General features: G+C 42.7%; 1 protein-coding gene across 3 annotated transcripts in view; it reads right to left on the bottom strand.

Moving 5' to 3' along the window:
- The window catches only part of LOC309559974 (5-hydroxytryptamine receptor 7), a 132264-nt gene extending 104773 nt beyond the window's left edge, over window positions 1–27491 (bottom strand). Inside the window, exons 1-3 of one of the 3 annotated variants that reach the window (XM_082263452.1) lie at window positions 27398–27491; window positions 26555–27217; window positions 23016–23581 (exon numbers count right to left, since the gene is read on the bottom strand). In XM_082263452.1, coding sequence (XP_082119578.1) covers window positions 23016–23524 — 509 coding nt within the window. In that variant the 5' untranslated portion in view covers window positions 23525–23581; window positions 26555–27217; window positions 27398–27491. Of the gene's footprint in view, window positions 1–23015; window positions 23582–26554 lie in introns of all 3 variants that reach the window. The other 2 variants (XM_082263453.1, XM_082263451.1) reach the window with 2 other exon arrangements.
- Window positions 27492–27883: the final 392 nt, after the last annotated feature.

Raw genomic sequence — 27883 nt, 5'->3', positions numbered from 1 at the left:
TTCTGATCTGCATTTGGGCTGTCATTGACTCCTTTCTGATCTGCATTTGACTTCCCCCTGATCTGCTTTTGACCTGCCATTGACTTCCTTCTGATCTGCAGTTGAGCTGCCATTATCTTTCTCATTATGGCCAATAGATAGTGCTGAGGAGCATGCTTATTTATATAACAGTTTCAATGGACCAACAGTTATGCAAATCTATCTCTGCAGAAAGACAGACTTGCAACCACACTCATATAAACTCCTTAAAGCGGAACTCAACTGTATCTGTAGATGACGCCTCTATTTTCACCAGTAGATGTGGCTGATCTAATTGAAGTGCACCCCCTCAGTATAATACTGCGGTTGTCTCATGGAGCATAACATGCTCCTGAAGGGGTAGGAACCCACTGTGTGAGGAGAACGAAAGGACGAGCGGGAGGTTTTAAGCAGCACTATCTTTTATATACAGTTACTCTTTATTATTGCATTTGTTATTTTGAAAAAGCACTTTAAAAGGACGGTAAAATTAAAAAAAAAAAACAATGCCTGTTCCTTCCTGCTTCTAAAATGACGACTGATGTAAATGCAATGTTATAACATAGGTAATAAAAAAGTTCAATCACAGGTCACATCCCTTGTTTGTTTGCATTCAGATTTCCGGTAGCAAATTATGGGAATTGAATCAGACAGCTAACTTTGGAAACTTAAACCATCAACAGTTTACACCTTCTAAGGTGCCGAATGATGTAGTATCAACAGTTGAATAAAAAGTTAGTTCTCTATTAAAGTGATTAATAGTCGCCTGATACGCGGTGTGATAGTAGAGGGTCAAAGAGCACATGGAAAGCCCCAGGGCTTGGATTGTTGTTTGGACTAGGCCCAAATAAGTTCTTGAAAACAAGTGAAACCAAAGGATTAATTAACAGTAGAAGTGATCATTGGAGAAATGTAGCTTTGAACTTAGAAATCCTTCTTCATTGGCTCTACAGTTGAGATCTATCATGTCAGCTCCCCCCATACATCTACAGAGGGTCCTTATGCAAAAAAATGTATATTCCTACTACTCAGGAAACTGATTTGTTGAGTGAGTGGGAATCCCAAGTTTGCATTCTTAACATTCTAATTAAGATTTAATATTCCGTTTTTAAAGGCTATTTTTGTTTTCACTGAATGCAAGATACCACATGGGGCACTAGAGCAAGTAAATAAATCCCAGCAAGATTACAAAAATGTGATGGGTACAAATGGTTGCCAGTGGTCCAATGGGTTGGTTTCCAATTGGCTTCCACTGGATACCATCGGAGTTTGGTGCATATTCACGGAAAACACTTGTGGTGGTGATGTCAAGTGGTACATTTGGGGTTTTTTTTATTATTATTATTATTTGAAAATATAGACTGTTGTTTTAACAAAGTTTTTTTTTTTTTTTACCATAAATAAACCAGGGTTAGTTTACATTTTCACCAAAAACAAAAGGTGAGCTGACTTACAACATCCTCCTCACCCCTCCAGTCCTCAGTGCATGTGCTTTTTATGATCCTCATTATGACACATAACTTTGAGTATAACTAAGGACAATCTTTTTTTGTTGTGTATAGAGTGGAGAGGGATTAGAACACCTGTCAGTTTTATTGCTGCCTGTGCCACCGTCTCTATTTGTCCTGATTACCATTATCTTTGAAAGTGCAAGTAAAGAAAATCCCATAATGCCCCCAGAAAAGTAATAGAGGGGAAATCTTCCAATGGGGACACTAGTTCTGGTGACCTGGGGGTCCCCAAGACATTAAAATGGGGACTTAATGGGACACAGATGGCAAAACAAAAATCTGAAAAGGGTTATAACTCTCCCTTGCTCTATCCAAAACGAAAAAAAAAAGTTTTGCCTAAAGTTTTACTTTAGAGCTGGATATCAACTAAATCCCTAAATTTAAACCTTAAACAAACACCTAACTATAGACATCAGGTAAAGTTTAGACTCTATTGATGATAAGTACTACAATGGCAACAGTAGTGCCCAAAATGCTATTGTTTCAAAATTTTTTTGCTCCTCCTCTCCGGATGGTAAGCCTCTAACAGTGATCTATTACAGGATTGGTGGTATATTGTTTGTTTTTTGTTTTTAATGTAGTAAGGGTATCTTCAGAAAATACATATAATACAAATATTTCATTATTGATAGTAAAACATTTAAAATGTCAGCTGAAATGATAGAGGTGACTGATCTTGTCAATATTACTATCAGGTATGTCATCTACGTAACTGTGCCACATGTTGTCCTTTTATAGGAATGTAGGTGACATGCTCAGCCTGAGGACAGAATAAGTTGATGCCCTTTAATAATTTGCACCAATACTAAGAAAAAAGAAAACATAAGCCATGTATAGAAAATAATTGTTACAGGTTGCTGATGGTGGAGTCATATTTGGCACCCATTGCTGACCCCTCTACCTGGAGATAATGGGATTCATTAGAGGTCCACTATGGCTTTTTTGTCGATGCTGCAGAATCAAACCACCTGACAGTTTGTTGTACCTCTTGAAGACTCTGTCTCTCGAGGATTGATGAAGTCCCTAGGATCTCACCATTGCTCCTGTATCTGCTTTTATTTTATGTTATAAAGAATGCAGCAGGAGTAGTTGGAATTCACAGAGATGGGTGAGAACACTCAAATCTCGCAAATCAAGAATTATGGCTGGGAGATCTCACTGGAGAATCTAACACATATAAGAAGTCAGGGGTTAAGTCAACCCACCAGGTTCCACCTGTAATTTTATTATCACATTCGGATAGTGACCCTTTAAAAGGTATGCATAAGAAGTGGAAACGTGAGCTGTGTTTTTTTTTTTTTTTTGAGTAATTTGGTAATCTTATTCTGGCAATACTACTTGAATTTTAGGGCAGAAGCATGAAGAAACTTGTAGATTTGTGCAAATGTATTTAACATGCCTTATGAATCCTACCATTTGGCAGGCTGGTTTATGTTGTTGCACATTTTCCTGTGTAAAATAAATCCAATAGATAGTGTGGTGAATCATTGGCAGCACGATACGCAATCACAAGGAGAAACTGCCTCTACATTTACCTTCCAAGTTTGAAGGACCATCTCATGAGTATTTATGAGATGTTAATGTTCGCAGTGTACTCAAAAAAAAATATCTGTATATCGTAAATGACATCTGTCAGGCAGACATTGTGTGTGGCATGAGTGATGAACAGTTCAGGTGTGGCTAAAGTCTATAATGAATACAAGGAAGAGAAACAGTCTAAAAATAACCCGAGGTTCTTAATTCTTTCTTTGTTTCCTTGAATTTTAGAATGACCAAGAATATACTAAAAATTTGTGACTAGCCAGCAGGTGTTAGGTGCTTGGGGAAAACCGGCTGCAGTTCAAGTCAAACAATAACTTTCCTTTTTCCCTATTTGACTTCCCATAGAGATAAGGTAGCGGTTTGAAGAAACGGGTCATTTCAAGTCAGATGTTTCACAGAAACAATCCTTCTTAGATAAACACCTCCTGAAGGATCAATTTTATTATTATATTACAGGATTTATATAGCGCCAACAGTCTGGGCAGCACTTTACAACATGCGGGCACACAGTACAGTTACTATACAATTTAATACTGGAGGAATCGAAAGGCCCTGCTCTATAGAGCTTACAATCAAGGAGGGAGGGTCAAGTGATACAAAAGGTAACAGCTGTGGGAGATTAGCTGATGGAGAAAGAAAAAGTACAGTTTTTAGGTGGAGGCAGAATAGGCTTCTCTGAAGAGAAGGGTGTTTAGGGATCATCTAAAAGTGGATCATCTAAAAGTGGACAGAGTAGGAGATAGTCAGACACATTGGGGGTAGGGATTTCCATAGGATGAGAGAGGCTCGGGAAAAGTCCTGGAGCTGAGCATGTAAGGAGGTGACATGGGAGCTAGAGAGCAGAAGGTCTTGGGAGGAACCAAGAGAACGATAAGGTTGATATTTTGATACTAGGTTAGTGATGTAGCTGGGGGCCGAGTTGTCGATGGCTTTGTAATTTGTTGTTAGTATTTTGAATTTAAATCTTTGGGTTAGTGAAAGCCAGTGGAGGGATTGACAGAGAGGAGTAGCAGACACTGAATCAATATGAAAAGCTGGAATTTTAAGACCAATTAACGCAAGCAATTTTTGTATATTCATCTTAAGATGATCAAATGATTGTACACAACACCCATGCCCATTCTTTTGACAGTTATCTTGTACATTGATGTGTACTTTGGAATGTCCAACTGTTTTTCATCAAGGAAATGAGTTACTGTTTCTGTAACAATTTTAAAAGGTCCTTAGTCTAAGGAACTAGGCACAAGTCTGGTGAAAAATCTCTTACCAACCCCAGCAAAATAAAATGGCATTGTAGATGCCTCTATGATTAGGCTCCTCATAGGGTGATACATGTAATAGCAGGGAGGCACCAAGTAGGGCTTCTATGTGCATGTTCTCCAGAAGAATATAGTTTTATTGAACGCTAAAATCATTGGTGTGCATACATTTTTTGGTGTGGTTGATGCATGGGAAGTGTAGAAGAGCTCCATCTGATGCCTACACCTGAGTTACCAATTACCAGCATTACATAGAATGTTTGGGACCAACAACCTTTTCTTCCATTTATTGATGTCTATGGATAGCCTTTATCAGTGTTCATATCTCTTTCTCTCCTCATCTCCCTCTTTGTTCTGACTTCCTCTGCAATCTCTACCTCTCTCCTTCTCATCCTCATTTTGATTTCTCTCTTTCTCGCCCTCTCGCTATCTCCCTTACCTTTCTCTCCTTTACCCCATTTATGTATCTCCCTTTCCTTTTCTCTCCTTCTCCCCATCTCTCTATTTCCTTTCCCTTTCTCTCCTCCTTCTCGCCCTGTTTCTTTCCCCTTTCTCTTATTCTCCACCCTCTCTATCTCCCTCTCTTTTATCCACTTCTCCTCCTCCCTATTTTCCTTACCCTTATCTCCTTCTTTCCATCTCTCTGTCTCTATTCCCTCCACTCTTTTTCTATGCATTTCTCTATCATCCCCCTTTTTTCTCATTCTCCACTTCTATTTATCTCTCACCCCTTTTCTCTCAGTACTCCTCTATTTTTTTTCCCTTTTTCTCTCCTTGCATTTGCTAAGCCCCTTTCTCTCTCTTCCAATGCTGCCTTTCCTTTTCTTCACTTTCTTACTTTTTCCCTCACCATTGTTTTAATATCATACTTCCATGTTTTCTCTCCTCCCCCACATTGTCTGTCTCTCCCTTTCATCCCCTCTCTCATTTCTGTCCCCCAACTTCATTATCTCTCCCCCCCTTTCTTTTGTCTCTCTCCATTCCCCTATCGCTCCGCTTCTCCTACCCTATTTACAGTCAGGTCCATAAATATTGGGACATCAACACAATTATAATCTTTTTGGCTCTATACACCACCACAATGGATGTAAAAAGAAACAAACAGGATGTGCTTTAACTGCAGACCTTCAGCTTTAATTTGAGGGTATTACATCCAAATCAGGTGAAAGGTGTAGCAATTACAACCTGAAGAAGCGTGAGCGTGCACGTGAAACGCGTCAACGTTAGACGCCAGCACTCTACGGACACTACAGGAAGTTATCTGTCTCCGAGTGGACCAATGAGGCACGGTCACGTGGGACGCTACAGGAAGTTACGCCGAGGAAGTTCCTGCATCACACACTAGCGGATACTGCTTCCCTGGAGAGGACACTGGATGGGCGAAAAAAGGTTTGAGCACCAGTGAGGACGCTGAATTCACCCCCATCGGAGGAAAGGCTACACAACACCTGCCATGAGTATAACTGGACATAAGGTACTGGACTTTACCCCTTCACACTGGGACATACAGAGGAGAAGCTCCCGGTAAGGCCCGCTCCCCCACACCCTTTGCTGGACATACATCTGGCTACGGCCATCGGGTGGATTACCGATGCCCAGCTTCCTTCCTCTTACCACGTAGGGTAACAATCCAGGCTGCAAACCATCTCACAAAGCAGGACAGGTGACATACGCATCCCTAGCAAGGGAGGAACCTTTCCCCCTATTGGAAACTTCTTGCTCCCTTTTCTAACAACCATCTCTCTTCTGGCACCCCGTCCAATCCTCCTCACTTCTACACACTTCCGCAAACCAGCTCCATTACTACCGTGCCAAATACTTGCCCTATGGTCCTAAACCACCTCCACAACGTAGCGGGACTATTTGTCTTCACCAGCCAGGTGACAACAGGTCTGACTGTGATCATAATAAGGTACCAGCGAGCAATTTGTCGGGTGGCCACCCTGTACACTTAATACATTTCTTCTATTTGTGATTTATTTACTTTCACTCCTTGCAAAATTGTGATACTTAGTGTACCTGCCATTCACAGACATCATTTGTCCTTATTAGCCCGTAGCTATTTTATGTCTACATCCTATACTTGAATACAGGGTCACACAGACCCAGTTCCTAAAAAATGCCTCACACATTGCTGGCATTAGGAGACATAATAGCACATAGGGTCTGTAGCAGTGATCTCCAGTTGTGACTCCACACATCACTCCTTTCCCATCGGGCTCTTTGTGACAGAGCTCCTGCAGCTGCTGTAGTGCTGGCTTGGGTGGTGTTCCCACACTGTGCCCACCACCCACATTGACCCTAGGGGTCGGCTCTTTACTACTTGTGTCACAATTGCTACAAGGTAGTTTTTACCTGTCTATATATGGTTATTTTTTGTACTGCACTACTTAAGTAATAAACTTTTTGCACACACTACCCTGTGAGCCCTGTCATTGCAACCTTTGCGGGAGGGTCTTTCCCCTCTCACCACCCCCAACCTTTTTTGATTAGGAATTACAACAGTTTGTATATGTGCCTCCCACTTTTTAAGGGACCAAAAATAATGGGACAATTGGCTGCTCAGCTGTTCCATGGCCAGGTGTGTGTTATTCCCTCATTATTCCATTTACAAGGAGCAGATAAAAGGTCCAGAGTTAATTTCAAGTGTGCTATTTGCATTTCGAATCTGTTGCTGTCAACTCTCAATATGAGATCCAAAAAGCTGTCACTATCAGTGAAGCAAGCCATCATTAGGCTGAAAAAACAAAACAAACCCATCAAGGAGATAGCAAAAACATTAGGTGTGGCCAAATCAACTGTTTGGAACATCCTTAAAAAGAAAGAATGCACCGGTGAGCTCAGCAACACCAAAAGACCCGGAAGACCACGGAAAACAACTGTGGTGGATGACCAAAGAATTCTTTCCCTGGTGAATAAAACCCCCTTCACAAAAGTTGGCCAGATCAAGAACACTCTCCAGGAGGTAGGTGTATGTGTGTCAAAGTCAACAATCAAGAGAAGACTTCACCAGAGTGAATACAGAGGGTTCACCACACGATGTAAACCATTGGTGAGCCTCAAAAACAGGAAGGCCAGATTAGAGTTTTCCAAACAACATCTAAAAAAGCCTTCACAGTTCTGGAACAACATCCTATGGACAGATGAGACCAAGACCAACTTGTACCAGAGTGATGGGAAGAGAAGAGTTTGGTGAAGGAAAGGAACTGCTCATGATCCAAAGCATACCACCTCATCAGTGAAGCATGATGGTGGTAGTGTCATGGCGTGGGCATGTATGGCTGCCAATGGATTTGGTTCTCTTGTATTTATTGATGATGTGACTGCTGACAAAAGCAGCAGGATGAATTCTGAGGTGTTTCGGGCAATATTATCTGCTCATATTCAGCCAAATGCTTCAGAACTCATTGGACGGCGCTTCACAGTGAAGATGGACAATGTCCCGAAGCATACTGCGAAAGCAACCAAAGAGTTTTTTAAGGGAAAGAAGTGGAATGTTATGCAATGGTCAAGTCAATTACCTGACCTGAATCCGATTGAGCATGCATTTCACTTGCTGAAGACAAAACTGAAGGGACAATTCCCAAAGAACAAGCAGGAACTGAAGACAGTTGCAGTAGAGGCCTGGCAGAGCATCACCAGGGATGAAACCCAGCGTCTGGGGATGTCTATGCGTTCCAGACTTCAGGCTGTAATTGACTGCAAAGGATTTGCAACCAAGTATTAAAAAGTGAAAGTTTGATTTATGTATAGAACCAAAAAGATTAGAATTGTGTCGATGTCCCAATATTTATGGACCTGACTGTATATCACTCTTCATCCGCCCCTTTCTCTCACCTACCCTCTCTCTCCAGCCACAGACCCCCCCCCCCCCTCAACGGAGAGATGGTCGGCGTCGGCCACGCAAACTCTATATGGTATAGGGGGGCGGAGTTTGCGTGGCCGACGCCGACCATCTCTCCGGTGATACACACCACAGTTTTGCCATATCAGCAGGCACGGCTTAGTGCCCCGGAAATGTGAGTTGACTATACATTTAATAAAGCCTATTGGGTTTTCTAAGCAGAGAGCACTAGATTTTGCCCTTTTTTTCAATTATATGTCCTGTGATCCCCGGAGGTGAAAAGCTGGGAGGTTATTTCCAGGAGCTCAACACCCTTATATATGCATTTGCTGGCCCGTTTGGGTCCCATATGGAGGTGAGAGGCTAATTCATCTGGTGGAGGGATCTCACTTATTGGTGTTCATTTTCCATTCCATTGCCCACAAGATTGGATTCTTTATTGGGACATTTGGACACTTTTATGCACACTTTATTATATTTGAGCACGAGCACTGTTGAGTGCCTTATGGACTCGATTGATTTCATTAATATTTATGCATTATCATCACTTTAAGAATTTTTTTTTGTGTAAATTTGGCGCATCACGTTTTTGTATGCTTATGAGTTTATTGTGATTTGTGAACACGATTAGTGTATGCTGCCGGATATTTTCTTACACACGTTGATGGTTGACACTTATGCACTATTCATTTCACGCACAGTGATTTAATTTGTTGTTGTGTTTACATCACTAATTTGGATTGCACTGATAGCTTCTATATATTTTTGACTCCTCCATTTCTCCCATCTCTTTCTCTTTCTCTTTCTCTCTCTATCTATCTCTCTCTCTTTCTCCCCCACGCTCTTATTTCTGGCTCTCCTCTCTCTTGTTTCTATTCCCCACTCTCTTTGTTTCTCTTTCTCCGTTCCTCTCTCTCACTTGCTTTCATCTCTTATCTCTCACTTTCATATCTTTTTTTCTCTCTCTCTCTCTCTCTCTTATATTTTCCCTCTCTGTTGTCTCCCTCTCATCTCTTTTTTCTATCCTCCCTGTCTCTCTCCACTCCGCTTCTTTATTGTCTCCCTACCTCTCTCCTTTTCTTTCTCTCTTGTCTCTTTTTGTATCTCTCTCTCTCTCTCCTCTCTTTCTACTCTCTCTCTCTCTCTCCTCTATCCCTCTCCCTCTCTCCTCTTTCTTTCTCCTTTTCTCTCCTGTCTCTCTCTCCCTCTAGTCTCTTTCTCTTTCCCTCTCGCTACTCTCTTTCTCTTTTCTTCTCTCACTCTCCCCCTTTTCCTTCTATCTATCTCTCTCCCTCTCTCTTGTATCTCTTTGCTCTCTCTTCTGTCTCTCCTCTCTCTCTTCTCTCCTCTCTCTCTCTCACTGTCACCTCTCCTCTCTCTCTCCTCTAACTCTCTCCTCTCCTCTCTCTCTCTCTCTCCTCTCCCTCTCTCTCTCTCCCTCCCTCTCTATTCTGTCTCTCTCTGCCCTCTATCCCTCCTTCTCTCTCTCTCTCTGCCCTCTCTCTCTCTATTCTGTCTCTCTCTCACACTCTCGCTCTCTCTCCCCCCTCTCTCTTATTTTCTCTCTCTCTATTCTGTCTCTCTCTGCTCTCTCTCTCTCCCCTCTCTATCTGCCCTTTCTGTCTCCATTCTGTCTCTCTCTCTTTCTCTCTCTATCTCTCTCTCTTATGCTCTCCCTCTCTCTCCATCTCTCTTCTTTTCTTTTTCTATTCTCTCTCTCTCTCTCCTCTCTCTCTCCTCTCTCTCTCATTCCTCTCTCTCTGTCTCTCTCCTCTCTCTCTCATTCCTCTCTCTCTGTCTCTCTCCTCTCTATCTCTGCCCTCTTTCTCTACTCTGTCTCTCTCCTCTCTCTCCTCTCCTCTCCCCCCTCCCTCTCTCTCTCTCTGTCACCTGTCCCCTCCCCTCTCTCTTTCTCTCTCCTCTCTCTCCTCTCTCTCCTCTCTCTCTCCTCTCTCTCCCCTCTCCTCTCTCTCTATCCTCTCTCTCTCTCTCCTCTCTCTTTCTCTCTCCTCTCTCTCTCTCTTTCTCTCTCCTCTCTCTCTCTCTGCCCTCTCCCTCTGCTCTCTCTCTCTCTCTCTCTGCCCTCTTTCTCTCTCCTCTCTCTCCCCTTCCTCTCTTTCTCCTCTCTCTCTCTCCCCCCTCCCTCTCTCTCTCCTCTCTCTCCCTCTCCTCTCTCTCTCTGCCCTCGCTCTCTCTCCTTTCTCTATTCTCTCTTGCTCGCTCTCTTAAAAACCCTGTTAAAAAAACCTCACTTTATCATCCGTGTCACCAGGATTCACACAATCTCTAACCCAAGGTCTCCAGAGATCAATTTGACTCTGCAGGCAAACCTTACATAGCAATAGCTGCACTGTAGCGGCAGATGTAGCATGAATGACAGGAGAACCCAGATCTGTCTGTCTGATCCTATCAGCCCTTATAAATAACTGATGAGCAATTAATAAACAGTCAGCGCTCATGTTTTATAAGACGGACTGCCAGGAATTTGATGGAGATCGAAGTCCAGCTGATTGAAGTAAACATCAGACCTTCAGGAACTACAAGTCCCAGCCTGCTCCCCACCTTTTGTGACTGTTTACTAATAAACCAAAGAACTGAATATGTTATAATAGAAAATATAAAAAACATACATATTCAGCCCAATACATGGATACATTTATTCCCTACTCACTGCAGACACTATATGGGACCGTGTGCTAGAATGATGCTAAGGTGTACAGGGGATAAAGGCAAAGACTGATGTATATACTAAAAGTTGAAAATGGACATGCAAGCTAGTGGTGGCCTTACATGCTTTGATTATACACTGCTCAAAACAATTAAAGGAACACTTTGAAAACACATCAGATCTCACTGGGGTAATTTGTTAGGAATGAAAGAATGCCACATCGTTTGATGGAAATAAAAATTATCACCCTACAGAGGGCTGAACTCAAAGACACCCCGAAAATCAAAGTAAAAAATGATGCAGCAGGCTAGTCCATTTTATTAAAATTTCATTGCAGCAACTCAAAATGGTCGTCAGAAGTTTGTATGGCCCCCACGTGCTTGTATGTATGTCTGCCAACGTCGGGGCATGCTCCTAATGAGATGACGAATGGTGTCCTGGGGTTTTTCCTCCCAGATCTGGACCAGGGCATCACTGAGCTCCTAAACAGACTGAAGTGCAATCTGGTGGCGTTGAATGGACCGAAACATAATGTTCTAGAGGTGTTCTATTGGATTTAGGTCAAGCAAGCGTGGGGACCATTCAGTGGTATCAATTCCTTCATCCTCCAGGAACTAGTTGCACACTCTCGCCACATAAGGCTGGGCATTGTCATGCACCAGGAGGAACCCAGGACCCACTGCACCAGCGTAGAATCTGACAATGGGTCAAAGGATTTCATCCTGATTCCTAATGGCAGTCAGGGTGCCATTGTCTATCCTGTAGAGGTCTGTGCATCCCTCCATGGATATGCCTCCCCAGACCATCACTGACCCACCATCAAACTGGTCATGCTGAATGATGTTACAGGCAGCATAACATTCTCCACAGCTTCTCCAGACCCTTTCACATCTGTCACATATACTCAGGGTAAACCTGCTCTCATCTCTGAAAAGCACAGGGCGCCAGTAGTGGACCTGCCAATTCTGGTGTTCAATGGCAAATGCCAATGGGGCTCCACGGTGCCAGGCAGTGAGCACAGGGCCCACTAGAGGACGTCAGGCCCTCAGGCCACCCTCATGAAGTCAGCTTCTGATTGTTTGGTCAGAGACCTTCACACCAATGGCCTGCTGGAGGTCATTTTGTAGGGCTCTGGCAGTGCTCACCCTGTTCCTCCTTGCAGATACCGGTCCTGCTGATGGGTTAAGGACCTTCTACAACCCTGTCCAGCTCTCCTAGAGTAACTGCCTGTCTCCTGGAATCTCCTCCATGCTCTTGAGACTGTGCTGGGAGACGCAGCAAACCTTCTGGCAATGGGACGTATTGATGTGCCGTCCTGGAGGAGTTGGACTGCCTGTGCAACCTCTATAGAGTCCAGGTATCGCCTCCTGCTACCAGTAGTGACACTGACCCTAGCCAAATTCAAAACTAGTGAAAAACAGTCAGAAAAAATAAGTAGGGAAAAAAAATTTCAGTGGCCTCCACCTGTAAAACCATTCCTGTTTGAGGGCGCTACTTAACTGACCAGATCAATATCCCTGGAGTTTAATTAACTTGATGTGCTCTGATTAAAAAGCGTTCCTTTAATTTTTTTGAGCAGTGTATTATCTAACTTATGTGTGATTCAATCAAAACTATTAATGATTGGAAAAATATTAGTCATGTTGGTAGCTTTGTCTATGAACTTAGTCGTATTTTGATCAGGTTATGAGATAGCTTGGGGAAAACAGAGATGTGGTTGATAACTTACGATCTTGTCTTCCAACTATCGATTAAAATCCACTTCCTTGTGTGTGTCATATGGAACAAATGGGTTGTTGACTATACAGTGCCTTGAAAAAATTTCCACATTTTGTCATGTTACAACCAAAAACATAAATGTATTTTATTAGGATTTTATGTGATAGACCAACACAAAGTGGCACATAATTGTGAAGTGGAAGGAAAATGATAAATGGTTTTCAAATTTTTTTACAAATAAATATGTGAAAACTGTGGCATGCATTTGTATTTAGCCTCCTTTTCTCTGAGACCCCTAACTAAAATCTAGTGGAACCAATTGCCTTCAAAAGTCACCTAATAAGTAAATAGAGTCCACCTGTGTGTAATTTAATCTCAGTGTAAATACACCTGTTCTGTGAAGCCCTCGCAGGTTTGTTAGAGAACCTTAGTGAACAAACCGGATCACGAAGGCCAAAGAACACATCAGACAGGTCAGGGATAAAGTTGTGGAGAAGGTTAAAGCATGGTTAGGTTATAAAAAAAATATATCCCAAGCTTTGAAGATCTCACGGAGCACTGTTCAATCCATCATTCAAAAATGGAAAGAGTATGGCACAACTGCAAATCTACCAAGACATGGCTGTCCACCTAAACTGACAGACCGGGCAAGGAGGGCATTAATCAGAGAAGCAGCCAAGAGTCCCATGGTAGCTCTGGAGGAGCTGCAGAGATCCACAGCTCAGGTGGGAGAATCTGTCCACAGGACAATAATTAGTCATGCACTCCACAAATCTGCCCTTTATGGAAGAGTAGCAAGAAGAAAGTCATTGTTGAAAGAAAGCCATAAGAAGCCCAGTTATCACTCTGCAAGAAGTCATGTGGGGGACACAGCAAACATGTGGAAGAAGGTGCTCTGGTCAGATGAAACCAAAATTTAACTTTTTGGCCTAAAAGCAAAATGATGTGTGCGGCGGAAAATTAACACTGCACATCACCCTGAACACACCATACCCACCGTGAAACATGGTGGTGACAGCATCATGTTGTGGAGATGCTTTTCTTCAGCAAAGGCAGGAAAGCTGGTCAGAGTTGATGGGAAGATGGATGGAGCCAAATACAGGGCAATCTTAGAGGAAAACCTGTTAGAGTCTGCAAAGGACTTGAGACTGGGACGGATGTTCACCTTCCAGCAGGACAATGACCCTAAACAAACAGTCAGAGCTACAATGGAATGGTTTAGATCAAAGCATATTCCTGTGCTAGAATGGCCCAGTCAAAGTCTAGACCTTGCATTTTTTAATTAGAAAAATAGCCCATGTCTTGTGTAATAGATACAGTTTCATAATTATATACCTACAATAGTCAACTGCTAAAAAAAAAAGACAATGCATACTACGTAAGAAATTAATGTAAACCCTGAAATAGAGTACATTATTTTGCTAAAGCAAAGAAATTGCCTTTTTTTTTTTTCTTTTTTACAATTTTTTTGCATCTCAGGTCTGCTGATCTCATTCAGCCTCTTTCAGCCATTAACTGTCTACACGCACTCACTCAAACATCGGCTGCACATTATTGGAACGAGTTTCCGATGGAGAATGACAGAGCAATCCTACACAATAAGTACTGGCATGGCCCCTTATAGTCACTTCCACCAAGGGTGCACGTGACTGGAGGACAATGCAGAACCAAATGAGACAGGAACAGAATGCTGTCACCACATAAAAGTAAGAAGGGTTGAAATTTAAAGTAGTTGTAGATGTACAAGATTTATTTTACCCTCATGCATTCTAGGCATGAAAGTTCAAAACCTTCTGTGTGCAGCAGATCCCCCAGACCCCTCAATACTTACCTTAGCCCCCTCTCAATCGAGCGATGTCCACAAGAGCCTTACCTCCCTGGGGACTTGCACTCCTAAATGGCTTTTGGCAGCAGTGGGAGCCATTCACTCTCGCTGCTGTCACAGCCAGTGAGCCAATCAGAGGATAGAGGGGGTGGGGCCGAACCGCGGCTCTGTGTGTAAATGGACACATGGAGCTGCGGGTCAGAAAAGCGCCTTCTTGGGTGCCCCCACAACAAGCTGCTTGCTGTGGGGGCACTCAACAGAAGGGAGGAGCCAGGAGGGATGGCGGTGGACCTGAGAAGAGGTGGATTAAGTCTCCATTCACACTGGTACGACTTGTCAGGTGACTTGGTCAGCCTGACAAGTCACGCACCGTCGCGTCCTATAGTGTAGTACAGGACCAGTTCTAATAGGAGCGACACAAGTCGCTCCGACTTAGAAAAAGGGTCCTGTACTACTTCGGGGAGACCTGGAGCGACTTGCATAGACATTAATTTTATAAAGTCCGTGCAAGTCACGCCGAAGTCGCGCTGCACGCGACTTCACAGGTCGCCCCGAAGTCGGATCTGACATAGTGTGAACGGAGTATAAAATGTTTGTTATTTAAAAAAAACAACAAAAAAAAAACAAGACTTTAATATCACTTTAAGCGCCACACCCCTGCTAAGAGGTCCAGATCCAACTTTAACTTTATTCCACTAGAGGTCAGGAGTACAGATTAAAAAATAGCTAACGTGTTTCGGAGGTCTACATGCCTCTTTTATCAGGGCTGGAAAGAACATAAGAAGATTATAATGTCAGTCTGACATCAATACAATGTCCCTTCCATGGGGTCATTATTAAAACCAAACAGTCAATAGTAATGAGAGTGTCATTACTATTGACTGTTTGGTTTTCATTATAACCCCATGGAGGGAACATGGTATTGATGTCAGATTGACACGATAATCTTCTTATGTTCTTTCTAGCACTGATGAAGAAGGCATGTAGACCCTCAAAACTCGTTGGATTTTTCTTGATGTGTAATGAAATTAAAGTTGGATCTGGACCTCTTAGCAGTGGCGTGGCGCTTTAATTTCAATCCTACTTACATTACCCTACAAGCCAAGGAGACTGTGGAAATCCTCTGGGGTGTAGAAGCCGCCTGCCCAGGAACCAGATCATTTACACCAACATTAACACCTTAAATTAACATTAACAGTAAAATAAACCTACGGGTCCGGCGCTATATTTCCATTTTCCTCAACCACATAACAGTAGGGCCCATTTTACACAATCAGATCAGTCAGTTTTTCAGGCAGATTTGAACAACTCCATGTCAGTTTATGGGCAGCCTGATGTAAAAGGACATGCATCTGTTTACATCTGATTACCTCTGAGTCTGTCTATGTCCGAAAAAAGAATGTGAAAGGACTGCTTTCTTTACCAATTTCTTTTTCACTTTTTTCTTTTACACATAAAAAGACATAAATAAATGATGTGTAACGTACTGAGATAGTCGGATGTAAATAGGCACATGTCACATGACATCTGCTTGGCCATAAACCTAATATGGGTCTGTATCGCTTAGGGTTGCCACCTGTCTGGGATTCACCCGGACAGTCCTGGTTTTAAATCACATGTCCAGGTTTCAGGGGGAATGAAACCCGGACACATTATTCAGACCAGGCTGTGGCTGCCCAAGTAACCAAGATAGTCACACAGAAATCTGTTGCCGTCTGAGTTACGACTAAGCAGACGTTTATCCGTGAAACGCGTCAACTACTATGCGCTCATCTCTTGTCTCTGACTGTATTACGGATACACTTTGAATTGATTTTATTTTTTGGATACGAATAAAACAGATTTTATATTTTTCACCTTCAAGTTGGAGTGCAGCTATTTCTCTCTATACATTACAGCTGCGGGCGGCTGTCTGGGGCCAGGTTCGGCATTACTGGGGGCAGGGTGATGATGTTAGCAAGAGCAATTTGGCCACACCAACTCTTCACTGTGGCAGGCTATGCACACCCCATTACTACTCTCCTTGGGGGCACCCAAAGATGTCCCAGGCCTTGGCTTGAAGAAAAGTTGGAAACCTTACTAATGCTCCAGGAGAGTAAAACTGAGCAGACGTACAGTAGATGTCACAAAAGTGACATTAGTACTGCTTGGCCCTGATTCAGCAGAGGATCTTGGACTGAGACATGGTAAAAGTACCCTAGCTGGAACAAGGTTGTTCATTGTAGTCAAACCAGGTATTATTATAAAAAAAGCTGTATATTAAAAAATATAAATTACTTTTGAAATTACATTATTAAAGAATAGACATTTTAGTGATCTACATTCAAGAGGAACTCCAGTCTCAATGGAGGAAAAATGTGTTCCTCTTTAATTTTTTCCCCTTCCCCTGCACACTGTGCATGTCTGGATTTTCATTGAAGGGCATTGCAGCAGGTAAATTTACTGTTTTCAGATGCCCAGCCTCTTTCATACCCCCTTGGGCATCAGAGGGTGTCAGTCATTGCTGCAGTGTCCTATGTGGTGCACACAACTTCCACAGAGCCAGTATAATTTGGATGAAAGTTACTGCAGAGTCCACCACCTGGCTACACTGAAACCTTCCCAGGATGCAGGAACTGCATCTATCCTGCTGCTCTCAATGTGAATGCATTGTTGTTTCGGCATCCCAAAGTGGTGAATTAATGCACACTTGGTGATGAACACTATTGGTCTGACGAAGGAGCACATCTGCGCATGCTCTGAAACGCGTTACCGCCCCCTTACGTCACCACGCTCGGTGTGATTCACATTGATTTACCGCTCCTGATTGGGCTTCCCCTTTTGCGTCATCTCCCTGCTGCTGGACAGTCGGAGGACGGGACAAGCCGCAGACCAGGAAGAGACCCCGAGCCATGAGGACACATGCTATCTTCAGTGTAAGTCTGCTCATTCTTTTGTGTAATAAAGTGGTATTTGCTACACTCAGAGGCACCTTTCTCCTTCCTGGTGATGAGCACTATGTCATGCATTATGTTAAGGCAGTCAATTCATTATAAATGGGCTGCCAATGCACCACAACACTAATGTACATGGCCCTTTTATTAAAATGAATTGCACCACAATGCATAGTATATGTGTTGTAGTGCGCTGCAGTGGGTTGTGCTCTACTGTTTGTTCAATTTGCTTGAGACCTCATTCACAACAAACGACACTGGAATGCGCCGTACATAGAGTACTTAGAGTACATTACCAATGTAGTTACATACAGTACATTCAAATCAAGGATGTAGAACTGACATGCTATTTTCTTTAGTGTTTTAGGTGATAATGTGTGCTGTATTATCCACTCACACACTCAGTATGGGTACGGAAAAGGAGCTCAGACTAATGTCTTATACTGTGCAATGTGATCTGGACTGAAAATATGTAACACAGCATCTGGTTTACTGCCTTTTACTTTTCACATTTAGGCAAAGCTTAGTATTAATTTAGATACTATAGATATGCTGTATATCAGTTTGTATATATGCTGTATATTAGTTTAGATAGATGTCCACTAAATGTCAATCACTGTTGAGTGGGGGCTACTGCAGCAATGTGCTTGCTCTACCTGAATCCTCCCATGGGCCAGTGTAGAGCAATATAAAAAGACCAAGATTGGCCATGTTACCTCTTTTGTCTTTGCATTTTTAAAGAGGAAGTAAACCCTCCTCTGACACTTTTACCTATAGGTAAGCCTATGATAAGGCTTACCTATAGGTACTGTAAATATCTCCTAAACATGTACCGTTTAGGAGATATTTACATTTAATGCAGCCAGTGATGTCACTGGCGCATGCGCTCTGAAGGAACGGCTGACCGTGCCGTTCCGTCAGAGCCCCGTGCCGTGACCGTCGGCTCCCGCGTGCGTGCGCGGGAGTGACGTCACCGCGGCTCCGGCCAATCAGATGGACGGATGCCGCGATCCCGGAAGACGGGCGACTGAACATGTCGCTCGTCATACAGGTAAGAGAGCGGCACGGCGGGGGCTCGTTCTAAGGTAAGTATTTCATAATGAGCTAGTATGCGATGCATACTAGCTCATTATGTCTTTCTCTTGCAGGTTGTAAAAAAAAAATTTTTTGAACGAGTTTACAACCTCTTTAAGTAGAAAACTGCAGATAAATATTAATGACATAATCCACCATTTGCAATAAAGAAATGAATGCACCCACGTTGCAACCATGATTAGTTCAATTCAAGGTGCAATGCACAGACTCCAGCATTGTTTTCATCCCAGCCCTAGGTCCATATGGAGGTACTAACCTTCTGTTATGGGGCTGGAGGAAGTAATCAATAGACTACACTTGTATTCCATTGAGATCTTGGACTCCCTCTGCCATTGTGGCAGATGGAACTTATGCCTCGTACACATGCAACGATTATCGGCCGACCAATCGGCCGACTTTTGTCCAGTGTTGTTGTGTTAGTTGAAATGTGCTCTAGACTGCACACGAATTTTCTAGGCCAACAAAAATCTACTTCAGAAGTGATGTCATGTGTTGGTTTACTTTCCGTGTGTTTTTTCTTCTCTGAGCATGCCCAGACTTGCTCATCAGATTTTTGTCTGCCGAAATCTGTACTGACTGACGGAAAATCGGGCGTTGTGGTGACGGCCAACAAAAATTTTATAGCCTGCACACCAGATTTTTTTCGGCCGAAAAGTCGGAGTCGGTAGTCGGAAGCATCATACTAACAAGCCGAAAATCGGCCGATTGGACGTTGGCCGAAAATTCACGGCCAACTATCGACGCGGGGCATTAAAGTCTTTCCATTGGAGGATTTAAAACGAATCTGTGAATGAATGACATAGCTGTACAAGTGGAGCCAAGGGGTGCTCCAGGTAGAAGCACCTTGCAAATCAGGTGAGAGGAGTGGTTTGCGGTGTGGGGAGTTGAGGGATGGGACCATGTTTCATCTTACACCCTAAATATTGTGACCAAGACTTCATTTAAAAGTTATATCAACACTATTTATTATTGTATGGTCTAAAATGTCTTTCATGCACTGTAGACGTGGATCCACAAATGGACTAAACATGTCCATATGGACCCTCTAGGTTAAAGTAAACCTATACTATACTGAGCAAAATAACATGCTCAAAGTGTCCTGGCTTGAGAGGACATTGCCCTCCATTGCTGATCTCTCCTTTTGAGGGTGCAACTTGCCTGACTGTCATGCTAATGCTTTGGCTTCAATGCTTACTGAGCCACTGACCTGGAACAAGATATAAATTATAATACTCATTTGACATTTGTTTACAGCAGGTTTGTTCCAGGTGTTTGACTCTTATGCCCCGTTTCCACTGAGCTTTCTGGTACGGTACGGTTCGGTACGGTACGCTATTTATGCCGTTTCCATTGTGAATGGTACCCTAATTCCAAACCGTACCGTACCACTTTTTTGGGACCCTTTAGTTGGGGTACCAAGCACATTAGTACCGTACCAACAGGGTGAAGCTACACTCTGAAGAACTTTGATTGGTTGACAGAGAATCGTCTATCACAGCTTTCCTGCTACACCACGCCTATCATGAAAGGGTACTATTGGCAGTGGAAACGCAAGGTGTACCGTTCCGAACCGTACCGTACTGAACCGAACCGTACCGTACCGTACCACTCAGTGGAAACGAGGCATAAAGTACTGAAATCCAACAATGGCATTCTTCAATGTTTCGCCAACATCTTTTAATGAGAGCTGGCTCTTTAAATGGATGTAAGCAAGGAAGGTAAGTAGGCGGGCTCGTGATCATGTAATCACTGTGTTTGGCGTTCACAGTGATCATTGTACATGCGTACAGCTGGTGGGAAGGAGCTAAGCTTTGTGAATTCACCTTCTAAGCCTTTCCCCACCAATCACAGGTGGGGAAATTCTGGAGCTTCCGGTGGCACTCTTTCTGACTGCCTACCCACAACGCCATGCCTTGTGCCTGAGAAGCCAATCACCAAGGCTGGTGAGGCCCAAGCACTCTCACATATGAGTGTCATGGGCAGTATGGAGACCCATAGGGGCGAAAGGGGAACACATAGAAGGTACATTAAGCATGCGTTCCTGTAAACTGAACCCATTACTTTGCCCAATAAAAGCAAAGTAGGAAACAACCTAAAAGCTACATGTTTAAAGGAGACATCCCAGAAATGTATTTTTTATGTCATTCTTTATATTTTTGTGTATTTTTTTGAGTGACTTTCTTATTTAAGTCATATTTTTGAAGCAGTGGACATTCTTCAGGTAGATAGGTAAAGGTGTCCATGTGGGTTTCACCCTATAAATAAAGGACCTTTTACCTCTATGTACATGCAAAGCTTGCCATTTTTAACATACATTACTGAATGTGTGTATACAGTATTTACATTATGTGTGCTTTTAACATGCATTAATGGACATCAGTGGTCAAGCAGGGAATGATAATGAGGTCTTTCAGGCATCATAATGACTTGTTAAGTATAAGTGACAGGGACCAGGGAATGGACCTTCCCACTTACAAACCACAGCCATGTATCACATAAGCTGAGAAGAAGACTGTGCTAAATCCTGGTGGTGTGTGATGGATCTAGAAGGAGAAGACCATCATGCTTGGCAAGCTTAAATGACTTGTCTGTGGATGAGCAACTTATGGGACTGCAGATCTAAGGTGCTTTAGCTTTTGAATGTTGAGGTTTGTATACCATTTTATCATGTGTCTAGGTCTAAACTGTTTGCCATTATTGGTGGACCCCAAAAAGAGGTTGTTCCTTTTAATACATAGTAGAATGAATGTCTAATTTAATTTAAACTTTCCCATTTATAAACCACAGCTACAGTATTTGTCACTTAAGCTGAGAAGAAGACTGTGCTAGATCCTGGTGGTGTGTGATGGATCTATAAGGAGAAGTACCATTTATCATGTGTCCAGGTCTAAACTGATTGCTATTATTGGTGGACCCCAAAAAGCGGTTGTTTTCTTTTATTAAACATAGTAGGATGAAACCCCTTTTTAATTTATCATTAATCTACGGACTCCATAGATAGCACTGTCCAGGTACAGGCTGTTCAACTGGCTGGTTGTCACACAAACATTTTATACCATTAGGTGTGATGTGTTCATCTAAGTAGCCAGGCACGCATGTAAACCAAGTTCAATTCTTACTATCTAAGTAAAACGTACATATCAACCTTTTGCCTATCAAAGATCTTAGACGTTTCCGTTGGGAACAATGACATCCAATTCCTCTTGTCTAGTTCACTGGTATCACCAATGCTGCTGTGATTGTTGGGCATGCTATAAGAAGGACAATTTGTCTTGTCTAGTTCCCAGGTACCCTGAGAAGGACTGGGAACACCAATGCTGCTGTTATTGTTGGGCATGCTATAAGAAGGACAATTTGTCTTGTCTAGTTCACTGGTACCCTGAGAAGGACTGGAAACACCAATGCTGCTGTGATTGTTGGGCATGCTATAAGAAGGACATCGTTTATCGTGATATACACGCTGTGTATGCCAAAAAAAAGGATTGTAAAGGATGAATTGAAAACCTAGAATTATTTTGAGCTGAACAAGGTGATTAGTGCTCTGTGAAAATGACAAGGACCAGCCCAATTATTATTATTTTATATTATTTGCACTGACCTAGGGAGGAAAATACCCCCTTGGCCCCTAGCACAGTCCTCCTCTGCTGGTACCACTGCTGCCTCTATTGTATGTCTCAATCTAGTAGTTGTGAACATTTCCAACTATCGAAATATGAATCTTGCTCATGAGACCTGGACTCATGTAAACATTGGTGGGCACATAAAGAATAGGTAGATGCTAAATGCAAAGTGTACTGGTAACTGGTAGATACACCTGATCATTACCCGATTCTTACCCAAGACTTATGGTAATATGTAAACCAGGAAGATGACAAATGTGGCTCCAATAATATTCAAAATCCATTATTTTCTGTTAAAAACCAACTTTTTCCGGGGTCCCAGACACACATTAAAGCCCAACTGAACAGTTTAAACAGTTATAAAAAGCTAAATACATTTCATGCGCTTAAGGTTTTTACATGAAAGACTTAAACGTAATTTAATATAGAAATCAGTCTCAATCAAAATAGAAAAGCCTGTCCTCTGCCATCTGGCTGTACTGAAGGGCACTTGCTCTTTGTAAGGACGCTGTGGTCTCTCTGCAGAGGTTCAACATGCCCTCTGCTGAGTCAGAGCAAGAGCTCTCCAATCAACAAGGATGTGAGCTTTGCTGATTGGTCTGACTTATTAAGGGGAACATTGGACCCCTGCAGAGAAGCCACTTTTTCCACACAAAGAACAATGGTCCTTCTTGGCACCATGCTGGCAAGGGACAGACTTTCTACTAAGGCTGTGGCTACTTTCTAAAGATATGTAAAAATATGAATATACCTGAAATTTTTTCAGCTGATTTAAAATGAAACTTCAACTAGATTTTAATCAAAAAGCTGAGGTAACAAAAAAGGCACATTGTCCTCTTGGGTTCCCACCGAACAAACATTTCAGAACTGTCCTAGACTAATGTTTTTCTCAGTATATTTGAAACAATGCAACCTATAAACCTTACATGTACTTCAAAAAGACCAGCAAACCATACATTTGATGCCCCCCCCATCTCTTACCTGTCCACACTGATGACGCACAAGGTCATGATCGACGCTGTACAACACATGACGTCCATGGCTATAAAAACATTGCAGAACACTTTCCCAAAGAGCCATTTTCCACCGACCAGGTCAGTGATGATGACAAAGGGCATCACCGCGATGGCCACCGACAGGTCTGCTGCCGCCAAGGAAACCACCAGGTAATTGGAAGGCTGCCTCAGCTTCTTCACAATGCACACTGAGATAATGACCAGACCATTGCCAGCAATGGTGAACACAGTGATGATCGACAGGACCACGCCAATGACAATCTTTTCAATGTCCCCATAGGGCAAAATTTCCTCTCCACAATTTGTAGTGTTGGTGTGATTTGTCAGAGTGACCAAGTCTTGTTCAGTAGAAGATAATGGTCTGTCAGTCATGAATGCAGGTGGAAGAAGGTGTTGAGGGGGACAAGGTGACTCCACACTGTGTGAAGAGTGATGGACGGATGACAGCTGAGTTGGCTGGACCTGTATCAACATCCCCTCTTCCTGAGGTCCTCACAGATGCCAAGCTTGCCAAGATGCTCCGTTGCTCTCCTGAAGAAAATAAGAGTATTGTTCTGAGTTCCGACACTCAAGGCAAAACTACAAGGTGCACTGAGAAGAGCCAGAAGAGCTCACACATATGTCCACCATTCATTTTTAATGTACATTATCATGATTAATGAACTATCCTCCATACTATTGACATTGCCTTGTTTCACTTGTCGGAGCATTCAGGCACACATGCCTTCATTAGATTACTTCTCCCCTAGGTGCTTTTTTTCAGACTTTTAAGCACATTTTCTTGCTCCCAATTGTCATTACAAGCGACATTGAAAATCTATGTGTACCAGAGCACAGCTCCCTAGACTATATAGGGCAGCCAAGCGGGTTCAGCAGGTCTTAAACAGGGTTTCCTGCCTGATGAAAAATTAAAGGGCAATCTGGAAAGCAGTGCAAATCAGTAAACAGCAAGCAAAGCCAGCCCGGACTAGGTTTGAACAGAAGAAAAGGGTAGGACTATGGATCAGATTCTGGTCCTGCCTTCTAATCAAGTCATTGGGCATTTTTGCTAATTGTCTCAAAATCCCCACAATCTGGAAATATCTCACTTTTTTATAATTTGTCCAAGACTTATTTTTTTGTCCTCTGTGTTTAGCAACATAATATACTTTCTAAAATTCAACCTCAAATTCTATTGAAGTTCTGAAAGCTCAAAAACCAAGATAAGCATAAACCAGCTATTCTCAACTTTTTCAACAAAAAGGAACCCTTGCAATAATTTTCTGGTCTCAGGGAACCCTGTGCTAAAAATTACTATATCTACAACTCATGATACATTAGTTTGATGGTCAGTGGGAAGAATGCTCCTTACGCTCCTGGTCATTGGGAAGGATTACCCCCCTTACAGATAGTTAAAAAGATCAATGGTGTCAGTAGGAGCTTATCTGATAGACAGAAATTGCTCATTGCTCAATGAACCCCTAGTAATGTCTGGAGGAACCCTGGTTGAGAAACACTGATCTAAACATTGGTGGGCACATAAGGAAGGCAGATGCTAAAGACAAAGTGTACTGTTAACTGGTAGATGCGCCTGATCTTTACCCGATTCTTACACAAGACGTATGATGATGATGTGTACACCAGGAGGATGACAAATATGGCTCCAATTATATTTTAAAATACAAGTTGTGCCAATGGTGTTAATGGAAGCTTATCTAAGAGGCAGAAATTGTTCCTTGCTCAAGGAACCCCTAGTAACTTCTAGAGGAACCCTAGGGTTGTATGGAACCCTGGTTGAGAAACCCTGATCTAAACATTGTGGGAGACATAAAGAAGGTGGGTGTACTGTTAACTGGTAGATACACCTGATCTTTAGCCAATTCTTACCCAAGACTTGGTCCTACTATGGTAATATGTAAATCAGGAGGATGACAAATATGGCTCCAATATTATTCAAAATCCAAGCTGTGCCAATGGTGTCAGTGGGAGCTTATCAGAAATTGCTCATTGCTCAAGGAACCCCTAACAACTTCTGGAGGAACCCTAGGGTTGCATGGAACCCTGGTTGAGAAACCCTGATCTAAACATTGGTGGAGACATAAAGAAGGTAGATGTACTGTTAACTGGTAGATACCCCTGATCTTTAGCCAATTCTTACCCAAGACTTGGTCCTACTATGGTAATATGTAAACCAGGAGGATGACAAATATGGCTCCAATATTATTCAAAATCCAAGCTGTGCTAATGGTGTCAGTGGCAGCTTATCAGAAATTGCTCATTGCTCAAGGAGCCCCTAGCAACTTCTGGAGGAACCCTAGGGTTGCAAGAACCCTGGTTGAGAAACCCTGATCTAAACAATGGTGGAGACATAAAGAAGGTAGATGTACTGTTAACTGGTAGATACACCTGATCTTTAGCCAATTCTTACCCAAGACTTTGTCCTACTATGGTAATATGTAAACCAGAGGATGACAAATACGGCTCCAATAATATTCAAAATCCAAGCTGTGCCAATGGTGTCAGTGGGAGCTTATCAGAAATTGCTCATTGCTCAAGAAACCCCTAAGAACTTCTGGAGGAACCTTAGGGTTCCATGGAATCCTGGATGAGAAACACCGGCATAGACAAGCTAGTGCTAATAAATAGCTAACTGATCTCCAGGTAGAAGTTCAGATTTGGAGATCTACCCCCACCAATTTTTGGTTTTGCAAATGTTCTTAATTTTAAACATTGATGAGCTTTGGATTTGGAGATCTACCCCCGCCAATTTCCGGTCTTGCGAATGCTCCTAATTTTAAACATTGATGAGCTTTGGATTTGGAGATCTACCCCCACCAATTTTTGGTCTTGCAAATGTTCTTAATTTTAAACATTGATGAGCTTCGGATTTGAAGATCTACCCCCGCCAATTTCCGGTCTTGCGAATGTCCCTAATTTCGAAACATTGATGAGTTTTAAAATATCTGTTTTTGGAGTGTTGCATCCCATTCCTTCAATCTATTCAAATTGTCTCAAATTTTGTAGTTAATGTTTCTAACGAGAAGGCAGATAACGTGTCAAAATATTTTAGAATCTAATTACTATTAGACGTAGTGCATTTTGACACGTGAAGGTAAAATTGTAGCTAGCTAAAAAAAAAAAATTAATCTAATCAACTAATGGTCCCTGAAGTAATTTTTAACTGTTTGCAGCCATGTAGTAAAGTGATCTTTGCTATTCTGAGACATAATTGGAATGACAAGCATATAATGCACCAGCTTAATGCCCCTCTTAGAAATTCATTTTGAAATTTTAGCAACTACATCGCAGCTGTGAGAACCCAAGACAAGCTGCAGGGCTTCATCAGCTCAGGGGTTAACCTATGCATTAACGGTTTGTGACGCTTTTCCCCCTTCGGCCGGAATAAAGAGCCAAGCTTGCATCTTTATGTAACTTAATGTATAGATGTTACGTAATGGAGCAGCCATGCGTGGCAAACGGACAGATAACCTACATTTGTCAGCCTACACATTCATGCCATGTTACCTTCAATGATCAGCGCTGGGTCTCGGCTGCACTTTAGAAGTCCGGGGCACAAAGTCATCTTCCTGGCATGTGCTGATTCGGAAAGAAAAGGACTGGCATCACATGAGATGTCACGGGTTTGGGTTGTCGGGGGTAAATATTGTGATCGCCACAACCTCAGGTGCTGCCATGGAAAAAATAATGCAAGTGTAAAAGCATCTGCTATCTTCGCAGCTGGACAGAGAACTTAAGACATCAGCCTGTGACTGTATTCTGAGGCACCATGGACCACTGTGCCAAGCTGGTGGACCTCCAGAGTCCAAGATCAGTTTGTAGCCACTGTCATTGGTGGGATGTAGGACACGGTCATCTGGTTAAAGCTGCAGACTGCAATGCTGTGGAAAGCTGTGGCAAAGCAAAATATATCTCTTATCGTCACTTTCAAGATTAGGATGTACTCACAGATGCCAGGGATAGCTGTGCCAAGCAGGTAGACCTCAGACTTCAAGACGAGGTCATCATGACCACTGTCAGTAGTACCGTATAGAACATGGTCATCTGGTTACAGATGAAAACTGCAGTGCCTTAGAAAGTTGTTCCAGAGCAAAATGTACCTCTTATAGTCACATCTAAGATTAGGATGTACTCACAGATGCCAGGGAGAACTGTGCCAAGCTGGTAGACCTCAGACTTCAAGACTAGGTTGTGACCACTGTCAGTAGTACCGTATAGAACATGGTCATCTGGTTACAGATGAAGACTGCGGTGCCTTAGAAAGTTGTTCCAAAATGTATCTCTTATAGTCACATCGGAAATTAGAATGTACCCACAGAAGCCAGGGAGAAATGTGCCAAGCTGGTGGACCTTCAGTATTCAAGATCAGGTTGTTGTTGGTGTTATGCGGTGCGTGGTCATCTGGTTACAGCTGCAGACCGCAGTGCCGTGGAAAGTTGTGCCAGAACAAAATGTATCTCTTTTAGTCACATCCAAGATTTGAATGTACCCCCAGGTGCCAGTGCACCAAGCTGGTGGGACTCCAGTATTCAAGAAAGAGATGTAGTCACTGCCACTGGTGCCATGTGGGTTATGGTAATCTGGCTACAGCTGAAGACAGCGCCGTAGCAAGTTGCACCAGAGCAAAATGTGTCTCTTATAGTCCCATCCAAGATATAGATGTACCTGCAGTTCTACGTAGAAATGTATCAGTCCTGGCAAGTCTTCTGCAGAACTAGCTGGGCACAGATCTTACCTAACCTAGATATAGGTGCCAAAAAGAATTACTGGAGAAAGTCTTCTGTGCACAATCTTTGGGTACCTAGTGCCCAAGGTGCCATGGATACCTATATGTAG

This window comes from Pelophylax lessonae (genome assembly GCF_965119305.1).
Source record: "Pelophylax lessonae genome assembly, chromosome: 1".
Classification (NCBI taxonomy): domain Eukaryota; kingdom Metazoa; phylum Chordata; class Amphibia; order Anura; family Ranidae; genus Pelophylax; species Pelophylax lessonae.
The sequence above is the reverse complement of the archived record's forward strand: the minus strand, read 5'-3'. Positions and strand labels throughout refer to the sequence as shown.